Consider the following 15,128-nt stretch of genomic DNA (forward strand, 5'->3'; position numbering starts at 1 on the left):
TATTCTCTTTTGTGAAGTCACATTGTTACACCCATTTTCTACTTTTTATTTTTGGTCATTTGATTATCAACCTGAAGGAGTTCTTTGTATATTCTGAACATGGGTTCTTATGTGTATATATTTATATGATAAATATATAGTATGTGCACACACATATGCATATACTATATATACACACACACATATATATACACAGACACACATACATGTCTCTATGTGTGTGTGTAATTCTTCTTTCCAGTTTGTGGCTTTTGCCTTTTTTGTTTTCTTAATAGTGTCCTTTGATAAGCTAAAGTTTAAAATTTGAAAAATGCAATTTTTCATTTTTTTCTGTTATGGTTATATGTTAGGATATCTTTGCTAACCCCAGGTTGCAAAGGCTAGGAATTACTGTATGCATTCTTATGGTAGCATAGAATTATTATTATACTTTTATATAACGTTAAATGCTACCGCAGCATAGTTACATTTATACACTCACCTTCATACTATTGCCATATATTTAAAAACATGTTATAAACCCTAAAATGCAATGGTATTATGTTTTAAATAATTAGTTGCTCCTTAAATAACCTTATGAAGATTTAGGAACTCAAAAGCCAGGTCCATCACAGGCAAGTTCATTTCATAGGACATACAACTTTCTAAAAAATTAAGGTGAAAAAAATACAGCTTTATATCTTAATCTACATATTTATTATTGGTGGTACTCTTTCTCCCCTTCTCTAGATTTGCCATGTGTATGGATTTACAAATAAAACTGCAGTTGTTTGAAAGAATAATTCCACTTCAGCTACTAAAATTAGTTGTCATCAAATTTTGGGTGAAAAATAACGGTTTCATAGCAAATTAATCATATAACCTTAAAAAGATTTAGGAAGTTATTTTCCTTGAGAAATGAAGAAAATGAACCTCTTTTCAGTAATGAAGTTGGTCTTTGAGTTCCAGGAAAGCTTCTGATGTTTTCTGCTGTGCTTTGCTGATGAAACTACTTGCGCATCTGAGTTAGCTTTGTGGACAGAAGAGGTTTCAGAACGGTAATGTAAAGTGCCTCTTTGTTTCCCAGCTCTTCTTGGATCCCTCGTGGAAACTACATAGAATCTAATCGTGATGACTGCACGGTGTCTTTGATCTATGCTGTGCACCTTAAGAAGTCAGGTTACGTCTTCTTTGAGTACCAGTATGTCGACAACAACATCTTCTTTGAGTTCTTTGTAAGACGTTTTATATTCCGGAATTTACGTTTTAAGGCATGTTCATGTAAATTTCCCTTAATCAGTTGTTCCCATTCTACTTTATTCCTCCTCAGTTATTTTTGTCTTAAATGAACCTGTTGACGTTAAAAGAAAACTTTAATTTTTTCTATAATATTTTCTGACTAAAATTGTTTCTTTACCTCTGAGATCCCACCTTGCAGCATAACATTGGGCTTGTTTTATCTTTAGTTTTGTTCATTATATAACCATTGGTTTAGACTTTTTGTGTGACAAATATTTTCTCCAAGATTCTTGTTTGTACTTTTTATAGCTACAGATAATATTCTGTGAAAACTGTGTTTTTAAAACCAATTTTAGTTTTCACTTGAAAGTTTTTTTTTCTTTTTGCAATTTCAAATACATTTTGCTAACAAGAATTATTTAAGTGAAGTGGCTGTAAGTTTCTGATGCTGTGAATTTTCTTCAGTCTAAAAACATCAATGAATGTGATACTTGATGTCTTTGAAAAGAATTGAAATAACATTACAGAAGATAAGATAATCATCTAACAAAATAGGCTGTTAACACTAAAATTACTTAACTATTAGTAATAAACAGTATCTAATCTAGCAAATATTTATCATGACACAAATGCTTGAGCAAATGTACTCAGATTGACTTCTTATACCAAACCAAGTGTGTGTTGTGCTTATAAATCAGAGATTATCTTGAAAAATGTTTCTGCAGTCCAGAATCCAGAAACAAAGGTACTAAAAATCTAAAACAAATTTGTATTATTAGAAATGGGAATTTCTAAATCAGAAGTTAGGTAGCAAGAGAGATTTTTCATGAAAATATGAGCTTTAGATTTGAAGTCAAGATTCTGGCTGTAGTCCCAGCTCTGTAATTGTTAACTGCATTTTATTGAGCAATTAAGTGAACCTTCTGGCACTCAGCATTCACTTCTATAAAGTAGATTGTGTGACAGTATCTTTTAAGGAGCCTCCTAGCACTAATATCTTTTGATGACTTTAAGATGTTAAGCAACCTTCAAACATTTATGTTTAAGCTGCATTTTGTTTGCAAAATCCTTCAGCGAACAATTCCCTATTTCATTGGACATTTTTGGCAACATTACTAAAACTGAAATAAAGTTAAGAAGCAAAGCAGTTATCTAATTGTTAGAATAAGTGTTTAGATTTGTATTGCTCAATAAGTTCTTTCAGAGATGTCAATAAAGGTACCCTTAAGGCATAAAATTTCATTACTTCCTTTCAGTGATGCCTTTGTTCTGGTTATAATCTGAAAAGGGATGGCAAATTCATGTTCCTTCCTCTATTGATGTTTCAGCTTTAGAGGCTGCAATTTATTGACTCATAAGGTCAACACTTCATGGTCATCATACTAATGGTTGATGGAAAGGAAGTGTTTGAAGATTGAAAGATGCTGTTCTCTGAGAGTTGTACAAATGGGCATTGCATAATTTACAGCAACAAAATATGTAATTTTAGAACTATATGGAACTTTCAGCCCTTCTGTTTTTTTTTTTTGTTGTTGTTGTTGTTTTAATAATGATGGAACTGAATGAAGCCTAGAGAGACTAAGTGATTAGACCTAGGTTTTACAAGTCTCCAGAATGCCAGTAGAATGTCATGATAACGTATGACATCTGCTTTCGGTGATAAAAAAATGCTTTCAGCTTATCTACACATTGACCATTAAATGTATATACAGGGTCCATATCTGCTTTTATGTAGCTTAACACTTACATTAAAATGGTCATTATGCTTATGAATATGACACTTAAATTCAACTAAAGTAAATACCCTCAGTAGCTGATAGTCTCTGGTATTTGGATGGCAATAGGGTCTATTTTCTAGTTAATAAGTCTTTAGGGAATAACTCTTAAGGGGAACATTTTAATGTTTGTAAATCGGTCAGGAGGATAAATGAAGAAGCAAAATGATTAAGAGATGAAAAAAGAGCCATTTCTTTTGGTGGGGATATAGGTGATGAGATATTGTTTTAACTCTACTCTGTTGCTATTTTGCAATATTGGAAAGATGGCCTAACTTTTTGATGTGTCTGTATTCAGTGTAGACCTGGAAATGTAGTGTCCCAACCCCTTGATATTTTGTAAGAATTGCCTGGAAAGCTTAAGGTGTTTGGTGTTAAAGATATCTGTAGTCATTTGAATGGACATGACAAATGATTATCATTTACCCCCAAATAAAAATTTGGGATTTTGACTTTGGCCATAGCCACTTGCCTTTGCATTTGGATTAAGTCCTAGGAAATGGAAAATTAAGTGGACTTTATTTGTTTTTAATTTAAAATTGTGCTGCTGCAAATATTATAAAGACAAACTTTGTTTATTTTTATACTGTTGGGCCTGCATGGTGGATGCATGCTATTAAAAAGTTTGGATATGTTGGGTAGTTCTTTTATACTTTGTCTCCTTTCTGTGCATCGTCAGTGTTAACTCTTCTCCCACATTCCTCTCTCTAATGAGCTAGGCTTTTTGTTACAATAATGAGGATAGTTTACTTAGAACCACTCAGTCATATGCAGCTGTCACTTAGGCTCCAGAGGTCTTGGTATGTTTACTTATTGAGAATTACTCATGGCCATTGTTTAGAATGTATTGAAAGAGGTTCTTGCAGTCTGTGCTGGGTACAGAATTTAATTAAAGCCATTATTCAAGACACTTAACTAGGGCCCTTGTGTTTAATCCACAGATTCAAAATGATCAGTGCCAGGAGATGGACACCACCACTGACAAGTGGGTGAAACTTACAGACAGTGGAGAATGGGGCTCTCATTCTGTAAGTCTCTTTGTATTTCCTTCTTTCCCAACTTTCCATTCCTTTCCTAACTTTAAAAAAAAGTGTATTTTAAGGAAAAAAAATCAAAATTGACTATTAATTCAGATGATTTCTGGTTAGGGAAAAAAATTACCCCTAGTTTCGTGGACTCAGATTCCAATTTTCAGGGTTTTTCCCTACCTCTTTGTTTCTCCTTAGGTTCCTTTTCCTTCCCTTTCCCATCATACTCTAATTTTCCTCCCTTTCAAAGGGGCATCCATGAGAAAGAAGGCTGTTCAAATAAACATACAAAACATTTGAGTATCTAAGTTTAGAAATGTGTCTGTCATATGTGATAGAATTAGCAGCTCTTGTCATTGAAAGGGTCTGTGTATTCCTTTTCTCTCTCTGCAATGTGCCCAGCAAGTGATATTCAAGCTTGTTTTGTTGGTGCTGTGCTGTCTTCATTTGTTAGACAGCTCTATTTATCACAAAATTTATCTATATTTGGAGCCTCAACCTGCCTCCTCCCTATTTGACACACATTGATTAAAATTCTACCTTCTCTGGTTCCTTGAAGTGAAGCAACTGCCTGCTTCCTTACAGGACAGCTCCTTAAATGCTTGAAGGCAATTATCAGGTAATGATTCACTAAATCTGTTATTATTTCAGGCACTGTCTCCTTGGATTGAGACATGGATTTCATATCTAAGTCTGGTTTATAGTTGTGTTTCTTTAGGTAATTTGCTTAATCTCTTTGTGCCTGATGTTTTCATTTGCAAAGTGGGAACAAGCTTGCATGACTAAATCAGAAGATATGTGGGAAGGGCTTAACATGGTGCCTACAATGTAGATCAAGCTCTATTTCAATAAGTGACCATGAATCCTTGCCTTTGTGGTTATAGCAGGTGCCTCATCCTTGGGTGCTTAATACAATGTACCCTTTCAGAATATTTTTAAAAATCTGTATACCTGAGAATAATATTAATAACATTTAAGATCCATATACCTTAACACCCAGGCTTTGAAGGTACGAATAACCCTTAAAAACAAATATGCTTTCTTTACTTAAAAAGATTAATACAAGGGAAAGAGCTTAATGCACTACTTTTACTTAATGTACTACTTCAGTGAATCTCCAGCAGGGTAAAATAGTTGGGTGGATTATAATTTTACACAGCTTGTGTTTGTCCAGCCAGAGACTGAATAGAAGAATAAGGAGGGTAGCCAGGCATGGTGACTCATGCCTGTAGTCCCAGGACTTTGGGAGGTCGAAGCAGATGGATCACCTGAGTTTGGGAGTTCGAGACCAGCTTGACCAACATGGAGAAACCCCATCTCTACTAAAAAATACAGAATTAGCCAGGCGTGGTGGCACATGCCTGCAGTCCCAGCTACTTGGGAGGCTGAGACAGGAGAACAGCTTGAACCTGGGAGATGGAGGTTGCAGTTAGCCAAAATTAAAAAAAAAAAAAAAGGATAAGGAGGGTAAATAAGAAGGCAAGGAATTCTTAAAATTAGGTCACTTACCTGTATGAACGTGAAGTTTATAAGAAAATTAGATTTTATAATTAGCTAAATATTCTAGTAGTAAAGGAAACCAATACCAGATATAGTATTATTAATGTTCTAGAGTAAGAGAGTTAAATCAGATTATCCCATAAGAACAGTTCTATTTTTTCTTATTACTGTTGCAGTATTCTTATTAAATCTTTTTTAAAAAAGAAACAAACTCATTCTGTTGCCTTTTGTTCTGAGAGCTCGAAGATCTTATGAATAGTGGCAACCTATAAATATACAAGTGGGCTGAGGGACTTTCACTTTCTACAATGGATTCCTTTTAAATAAACATCAAGACTTCATGCATATGGTTGAGAACCATTTTATCTGTCTGTTTAAACTTGAAGATTTCTTCTTCTTTATTTCTATTTAATGTATTTTGTCGATTGGCAAACTATTTTTTTTTCTTTTAAGAAAGTACAAACTTCAGCAGAGCTTAGGTCTGGATTAACAGTGGACTTAAATCTGTGGGTTTTGAATTAATGGTGTTTTATTATATGCATTGAAAAAGTATGCAAGGGAGTAGCTTTTCAGAGTGGGAAATGGCATGGCTTATCTGACCTGAGTGCCTTTATGTTTCTCTTTGTAGGTAATGCTGAAATCAGGCACAAACATACTCTACTGGAGAACTACAGGCATCCTGATGGGTTCTAAGGCAGTCAAGCCTGTGCTGGTAAAAAATATCACAATTGAAGGTACTTCACAGCAGTCTGTTTCAGTAGTCACCACTCACATCTTATAGTTGTTAAAATATTTATTAATAAAGTTTTGGTTTGGCTGGCTCAACGATTTATGGGACAGAAATTAATATGTTATGCAATCATATAGGTCTGGAGACCCTGCCTGTACTCCCAAGAAATCGAATCTTGTTTTCTTTTCTTCTTGTACGCTTGAACTAAATTATTTAATCATTGCAAAAAGAAGTAAACATGACAGTTTTATGTGTCTCTAAACAAAAGAAATGTTTCTGTGTTAAGACCCTGTTATTTGTTCGAAGAAAGTCTATTGTGCCTGACATTGAGCTACTCAGGGAACTGATGACCTGGTCACTGCTATATCCGTAAAAAGAACAGTAAACACCTTGACCTGACTCTTTCCTAAACCTTTCATGCTTCTCTGGGCCAACTGGGCATTTCTGGCCCAGGAGAGTAGCCGATAAACCCTATCATGGTTCATTCTCAATTAGGGGTATTTTTAATTAAAGTAGTGATTCTCCTTTATTAAACTTTGGCTTGCATTTTAATATGTTCAAAGTGGGCTTGTTCCTGTGAACAGCGTGTTAACTTGTTAGTCATAAGGATATCTGCTGGCAAAGGCTGGAATTACAAACTAGAGGAGAAGTCAAGCCATTCCTAGGTCTTACCTGTGATTTAATAAGCAGTGGAGAAAAAGGGAACAGGCTACCATAAGGATCAGATAATTATAGGCCTGTAGAATCAGAGGGAACCTTAGGGTTTATCTCATTTTTGAGTTAGTGTAGTTGTCTTTTGACAACTCAGTTAATGCAATTATTATACCTCTATCAAATCTTCATCTCTTTATTTGTTTGCTGACTTTATTGTGCAGTTCCTTGCACACAGTAAATGCTTTCTTAGTGCTGGATGAATAAGATAAAAGATTTGGGCTGAGCTTAAACCCTACAAAGCAGCTGTTTCCAAAGTTTAGTGCTGACATATATATGTTAAAATAATTGCCTGTAAATATTACTGTTAATAGTTCTTTCTCACTCTGGGTAGAAGCAGGATTAGGTGCTGATTTGCCTGTTGGTATTGGGTCCTCCCTCCCATGCTCTGTTTTTCATTACCACACAGGGGTGGCATACACATCAGAATGTTTTCCTTGCAAGCCAGGCACATTCAGCAACAAACCAGGTTCATTCAACTGCCAGGTGTGTCCCAGAAACACCTATTCTGAGAAAGGAGCCAAAGAATGCATAAGGTGTAAAGAGGACTCTCAATTTTCAGGTAGAACTAGTTTATACTCTGTTTTTTTCTTTCTAAATGTATGTTGGTCAAGTGTACATTTATAATCCAGAAGTCACCCATAAAGTATGACAGCAGTGGTGGCCAACACCGAATGCTGAAGTGAATCGATATTGAATGGATAAAATATGACATCTTATCCCTTTCTGCATGACTTTCCCCTTTATAGGTCTATGATTTGTTTTTCTATTCCACACCCCACAGGTAACTTCTGTAGATATGTTTATACTAATCCAAAAATTTTTATATTTTACGTGATTTGTTGGTGTAGAGACATACATAGAAACTTTTAATTTGTTCAAAATTTCCAGTGTACAGTGATAATGGAAGAAATCTAATGTCTTCTGGGAAAAACTGTGATATATTACTCCATGTGTATCATAGAAACACTTACTGCTCTAGGGAAAATAAAAATGTAGGCATTTATTTTCTTTAGACCTAGGTAGTTCTACATAAATTGCCCTGGCAAGTTTATTTGTACTTTTTAGTTTGCTTTTTCTGTTTTTCTTTTCGCCTTTTCTTAGAGTTGCAAAGGAATTGACCCATTTCTGAAACGCTTTTTTTTTATGTTGCAGAGGAAGGATCCAGTGAGTGTACGGAGCGTCCTCCCTGTACCACAAAAGACTATTTCCAGATCCATACTCCATGTGATGAAGAAGGAAAGGTACCAGCAGTGTTGCATCAACTCCATCCCATATTTATGCAACCCTCTTTCCAATTTGAGCAGACTCTAATTTGTTCATGAGAGAGATTTATGACACACATATGTAAGTGTAAAGAGGAAATTTAAGAGTTTAGGTTTTGATGTTTGCCTTCCTGGCTTTGAATTTCAAATATACCATTAAGTCCTGTAAGCAACTTATTTGATGTCTCTAGGCCTCAATTGTTTTATTTGTATAATAGGGATAATATTGGCACCTGCTTTATAAAGCTGCTGTGAGAAAATTCGAGATATTTAATGTAAAGTTTCTAGCCCAGTGCCTGGCACATAGTGCTCAGTGAATCACTGCCATTTGTAATGGTTGTATTTTTTTCCAGAAGTAATAGTATGAGAGAGAGCACAGCTTTAAAATGTGTAGTGTGACTCACAGGATGGAAAGTTCTTATAACTTCTCTTTAATTATTTGGTTACTCAGTAGGTTTTGTCAATAAAAACTATGCAGCCGTGGGCTATTCTGTTATGGCAGATTACTGTGTAATTGCATTGAGAAAATGCAAAGTAAGTACCATATAAACGGCACATAGCCAAGAGGAAAAATGCACACATGAGCTCTGCAGTTGACCTGCTGTCCTCTTGATTAAAGAATTAGGCTATAACCAGCCTGTGTCAGGGAGGGGAAACAGATCAAAGTGGCTGCTATGGAGCGTTGCTTCTTTATGTTTGCATCTTTGAAATAATGACATTTATTTTCTTGACTTAGTTTGGAAAGCACATATAGATGTCAGGTAATTTATTACTTTCTTCTTTTATTTTTGCATCTCTTGATTCTAATCTAGATTGTCCTTAGGTCCTTAAGTTTTTTTTAAGGAATATTATTTTGAATGCTTAACAGCAAGTACATTCTAGTTTAAATTAGTGGCAAATTGCAGTGATTAGAAGTTCAACTATTACTTTCAGTAAGAACAGCAACTCAAACTAACAGCTGTTAACTGGCAAGGAGTTGTAAATAAGGTCCTGATAGTCCTATCAGAATGCCATGTAAGGGCTATTTTAAAAAAATATATATGTAGAGAGGTACCATTAAGGAGAATTGAAAAGAAATTTGGATTATGTTTGTTTAGGTAAACTTTTCTTAGCTAAACTTGCCTTATTAATAAGTAAGGCAAAAGTAAATTTAGTTTATTTTATCTAATAGTTCAACATTACTGAGGCTTAAAGGAATGGGATCTAATGTACAATAGGATCTTGTCTTATCTACAATGAAAATATTCAAAAGCTGTATTTTTATTATGTGAATTACATCCATGAGTATAATGGCAGTAAGTAGTGTGACAAAATCTGTTTGACCTGGGCCTAATGATGTAAGACCATATATTAAGCGTATAATATGCAGAATACACACAAACGCATAAACACATATATGTACATGGCTGTATGCACAGGCATGCTGTGTACACACCTACACACAAATTATGTTTTTCTGTTGTGACTGAGTGAAATTTGAACATGTTCTTGGTATAGAAGAAAACAGTGTGGTAGCACATTATAAACTCAGTGATTTTTTTTTATGTGACTTAAGACATTTCAAAATAAATGTTTCTAGCTTCAGAAATAAGGCAGTTGGGACTTAGTGAAATAACATATAATGAAGAAGTTTAGATTGCACATGTGAATTTGAGATTTTTGGGGGTAGTATTTTCATTTGTTCTGGTTTCATCTTTTAAAATGGTATTTTAGCAGGGTGACATGACATGCACCTGTAGTCTCAGCTACTTAGGAGGCTGAGGCATGAGGATTGCTTGAGGCCAGGAATTTGAGGCTGCAGTGTGCTATGACAGCACCTGTGAATAGCCACTGTACTCCAGCCTGGGTAGTGTAACAAGACCCAGTCTCTTTAAATAAATACATTCTGGTGATTTGCCAATGGTTTAATAATGTTTCTCAGGTTGTTCAATGACTGTTTTGATTCTTTCTGTCCTGTTATGTTCTCATTGATCTTATTTTGCCCAACTTGGAGACGATCAAGTTGATTGACAAGGAAATCAGCTATTGAGGCATATAGATTACAAACATTACCATTGATATGACATAGGAGTGTTACAAGTTTTCTGTATTTATTTTGAATCTTAGTTTAAAATAGATTGCTTAGATTTCTTTCTGCCTGTAGGGGAAGTTTTTCAGGAAAATTTTAATTGGTAATCAAAATTATTCTAGTCCTAATTAAGAGACTCTTATAAACATGAAAAATGTGGAATGGCTTGCTCATTCATACTTTTAGTAAATCTTTACTGAGCACTGGTTATTTACAGAGTACTGGGTAAGGAAGGCAGAACTAAGGATAGAAGAAGGATGTAAATGTCTCCACAGATGTAGAGCAGTGGCTTCAATCATTAGTGCTTATCAGTCTCACCTGGAAAGCCCTGTACAGATTTTCTAATTTAGTAGGTCTGGAGGAAGGCCTGAAAATTTGCATTTCCGGTAAGGTCCCAGGTAATTCTGATTCTGCTGGTCCAGGATCTCAGCACTTAGAGAACCACTGGTCTAGACTCTAGAGGGAGAGATAAACAGTCAATCAAAGAAAATGAATTAGTATTTCCAATTTGGATTAATGCTACTGCAGAGCAGTTTGAATTTTGGGAGGTTCTTACCCAGTCTTGGAAGGCCTCAGGCCTGTATTAAAACCTGGGCAAGGCATGGAAGGAAAGCATTTTTGATAGAGGGAGTGGGATGATGAAGACCTGACATGGGAGGGAGCATGGTGTATTTGAAGAACTGAAAGGATGTGTGACTAGAGTATAGGTCTATGGGCAAGGGTTTGCTTTAGATGCAACTAATGACTTAAGCTAATGCTAGAACAGGCATGGTTTCATAGGGTCATATGAAAAATTTTGTCCTATATCCTAAGAGCATTTAGAAATCACTGTAAGGTTTTTGGTATCAGAGTGATGCAATGTGATTAGATTTACACTTTACATAGATCCCCTTGGCAGTGTTTTATAAACAAGAGTAGAAGGGGACTAGAGAGAATATGAATGTAACACTTGGAAGTCTCATAATGCTCCTCTCCAGGTGAGAGAAGAAGGAAATGAATGATGGTAAAGGGAATAGATATGAGAGTATGGGTTAGAGAAATAGGAAGTAAAGTTCACAAAATGTGATGGTTGATAAGATGGAGCGGGAGGGAAGGATTGAAGGTGGGTTGGTACAGGTACTGTTTGGTTAGAGAGAAGGTCTGGAGGCAAGGAAGAAAGGTCCATGAGTACAGCTTTCACCATGTTGTGAACTGGGGCAAGAGGAGATGTTGGAAGAGCTGTTATGTACATGAGTCTGGAGCTCAGTATAGTACCTGGGCTAGTTATGTGAATCTGAGAATTATAGCAAATAGCTGGCAATTAAAGCCTTGAGGTTTGATAGAGTTTGCAGGGAGATCATAGAGTGAGTTTAGAATTAAGCTAATGCTAGGAGAGGTGAACAGGGATGGTGCCTGAGGAAAATGGCTGGAGAAGTGGAAGAAACAAATACTATCATAGAGTATTTGTAGAGGTTGGAGTGGTTAAGAAGGCTGATGCTCCTGAATAATCAACCTAGATGAGGGCTGAAAAGTATCCATTGGATTTGGCAACATTGAATTAAATGGTGGCTTTAAAGAGCCATTTTAAAACATGAAAACCAAGTTGATTTGGGTGAAGAGATACAAGGATTTAAATCCTCTAATATATACAGTAAGGCATTCTTTCACCAAATATTTGTGGGACCTACTTCATATGAAGTTATGTAAGGTCCTATATAGATGCAGAGAAGTAAAGAAACGTGGAGAATTACTTGGTGTTTTTGGCCCATGGTTAGGTTATGAAAGTATCAAGAAGACACACATTTTTAAATGACATTATTCCCTCTGGTTAAATAAATGAGATTTCATAAATGTGGCTTACTTGAATTAAAGCTTAGTATATGCAAAACAGAGATGTATAACATAGATAAATTAAAGAATATTCACTTCTCAGTAAGCATTCACTACAAAATTATCTTAAGTAGTGAGTTGAAATTTTTATGTATACTTTGTTTAAAAACATTGCTTAGTGCCCACTGCTTACATAAAATGAGATAAACTCATATAGGTGCACATGAGCACATACATAGATTCAGTGTTTGAGGTTTGAACTCAAAAGAATATTGATCAGTGATTTTACCAACAAACCGAGTCCCCTAGAAGATGAGGTCTTTCCCTGTTCAGTGACATGAAACAAATACATGAAACTGAAAGTGAATGTCAAGCAATGTAGACTTTATTTGAGAGTCATGGGATTGAGAAGTGGGAGTGTGGCTCACAAATCAACTTCTCTATTAGTGAGGGGTAAGGGGGTTAAAATATAGGATTTCTCTAATGAAGGGGTTGGACATGAAAAGCAAGGGGAGGAATATTCATGTATTTTCCAGAAATGGGCAGTAAACTTCCTGGAATGAGAGTGTTGCCTTCCTTTTTGTCCTTTTATGGCTTCTTTTGGCCATTGTCAGGGCAATTGTCATGGCACTGGTGGGAGTGCCACTTAGTATGGAAATAAAATTATGAGATTATCATGAAACCTGAGATCCTTTTAAGTCATTTGGTTGTCTATCTTGGTTCTAACCGGTCTCAGCTGGTTTGGTTACAGAGGGAACTTTTTATCACAGGCATCCTGTTTCTCAAAGATAAGCACAGTTGGGGCAGGGTGGAAATTCAGCTATGTTATATAGGCATTACACCAGGTAACAGTGACACTGGGCATGAGTTAATCAAGAGAAGACGTGTTTTGATGTTAGCAGGATATGTAACGCAGCATCTCATGATCTTCTTATGGATAAGATAAAGAATTGTGCACTAAATGATATGGTTAAGTGGATATATGATTAATTGAATCATATATAAAATGTTTGATTTGATAAATGAATACTAAGTTGGAGTATAGAATTGTATATTTGCCATAGGAATATAAATATAGCAAATCATTTATACATATTGTAACTCATACGAAGAAGAATGTAAGTCAGGTGAGTTATTTTCAATATTTTATTTAAAAATCATTAACTTCATAAAGATATTAAGAATATGTATATCAATTTGTGAATCAATAATGAGAAGAATGATAAAATTAAGATTCAGAAAGACTCCAGTGTGCCTGAACAATGAGCTCAAATTAGTAAAATCAAAATTTATTTATGTGAAAGAAACTCTCAGATATAAAAGCAGTGAGAAAAGAGAAAATAATTACTTGCAAAGAAGATTTCCAGGGAAATCCAAGTTTTAAAAGACCTAGCTCACCAAATAAAAAATGCAACAGCTATTTAAAGTGGGGAAAATCCTTCCCCCGAACGAATACAGTGAATAATTTTCAATTCAGCTGTTCATGATTAAAAAACAGCAAGTTTCTCATTTGTTTATCATAGCTACAAAGGTTATCTCATATCCACTACAAAAGGGAGTAGGGAGAAGGTTATTTTTGGTTGGGAGTTAGCAAACAGAAAAGACTTAAGATTTTGTTTATATTACACCCAGGCAGAGTAACCTGTGGGGTGTTTGTCTACCCCCCACCATGCCGCCAACCCCCCGCATTGTGGGACATGATTCACATGTTTCCTTTCAATGGGTGCTTGGGGATGATTATACACTCTCTAGTAATGAATTAAAAAAATACGTTTCAGAAATTGGATGGCAGCCCTGACTCAAAACCAGTGTAAAGTTGAGGAAGGGAGAGGGGAGGAAGCAGGAGCCTGTTGACTCGTTTACTGGGAAGTCAATATACAGCAAATTATTTTAAGACGTTCTCTTGCTGTGTAATGCTAATATTCTTGGCTCAATTTGATTTCCTTCCCAGGCAAGCTCTTTCCGGTGTTGCAAGATGCTCACTGTCATTTCCAACAAGCCACTATTATCCTCACAGCTCTTGATACTACAACACTGACCAAAGCTTCAGAAAAGACTCTGATTGGCCTTGCTTGAATCATGAGCCCATAGCCAACCAATCATTCTCTCCAGAAGTGTTCAATACTGTTTGGATGTCTTAGTTCACCTGCAAATTCCTGTGGCTGGGGAGGCCAAACTATATAATTCCCAGTTCCTTTCAGCATCACACAAATCAGTTCCCAAAGAGAAAAAGATGGTTACAGTTGCCAGAATAAAAAGAGAATGATTTTGCACAGGTTCATAGAAAACATATACTCTTAAATACCATAAATAGGTCTGTCAAGATTGTCTTGATATACTGAGAATTTCCATGGAAATTTTCACATACCTTCTTGATATTCACATGGTGATTGTAGATTAAAAGATCACTTTATTGCAAATACTTGACTGTTTCCCTCACCAGATTCTCAGCTTCTTTTAGACAGAGACTCGTTCTTATTCATTAAAAAATATATATCTCTAAGCCTAGTATAGTACCTAGCACATAGAAGGTAGTGAAACATCTGTTGCATTAGTGAGAATTAGTAAATGAATGAGTGATTATCACATTTTGAGTGCTGTGTTCTGTTTTTGGCATAAGGCTTGAGAAAATTTTGATAAAAGGGGAAGGATCTAGACGTCAGAGGCCAGGATATTTTGTATGAAGTATGATTGAAATATTGGAAATATTTTTTCAGGCAGAAGGAAAGATGGCAAAGGATGGAAAAATCATGATCCTCTTTGTAATGTTTCCTACTTGTCTTACAGAGATTTGATCTCTTTCCTTTGGGAACTCCTGGCATTTTGTGTTTCTCTTGGAGAGGGTGATGGTGAGGCAGTAATTATAGTAACAGTAACAGTAGTGTTAATACCTCAAGCAGCTATCATCTATGTATTTGTGAACATACTCTCTGTTCATATGTGCATGTGTGAGTGCATATATATATATGTGTATACATATTCAAACATTGCTTCTAATTTCTTTCAACATCTATGTAATTTAGA

General features: G+C 35.5%; 1 protein-coding gene across 3 annotated transcripts in view; it reads left to right on the forward strand.

The window, feature by feature from the left end:
• The window catches only part of ELAPOR2 (endosome-lysosome associated apoptosis and autophagy regulator family member 2), a 96,735-nt gene that overhangs the window by 25,319 nt on the left and 56,288 nt on the right, over nt 1–15,128 (forward strand). For all 3 annotated transcript variants that reach the window (XM_064380438.1, XM_064380437.1, XM_064380436.1), the window contains 5 exons: nt 1,067–1,214; nt 3,935–4,021; nt 6,150–6,255; nt 7,372–7,524; nt 8,118–8,206. In XM_064380438.1, the coding sequence (XP_064236508.1) occupies nt 1,067–1,214; nt 3,935–4,021; nt 6,150–6,255; nt 7,372–7,524; nt 8,118–8,206 (583 nt within the window). The remainder of the gene's footprint in view (nt 1–1,066; nt 1,215–3,934; nt 4,022–6,149; nt 6,256–7,371; nt 7,525–8,117; nt 8,207–15,128) is intronic.

This window comes from Aotus nancymaae, unplaced genomic scaffold (assembly GCF_030222135.1).
Source record: "Aotus nancymaae isolate 86718 unplaced genomic scaffold, 86718_ANA_hifiasm-v0.15.2.pri h1tg000025l, whole genome shotgun sequence".
Classification (NCBI taxonomy): domain Eukaryota; kingdom Metazoa; phylum Chordata; class Mammalia; order Primates; family Aotidae; genus Aotus; species Aotus nancymaae.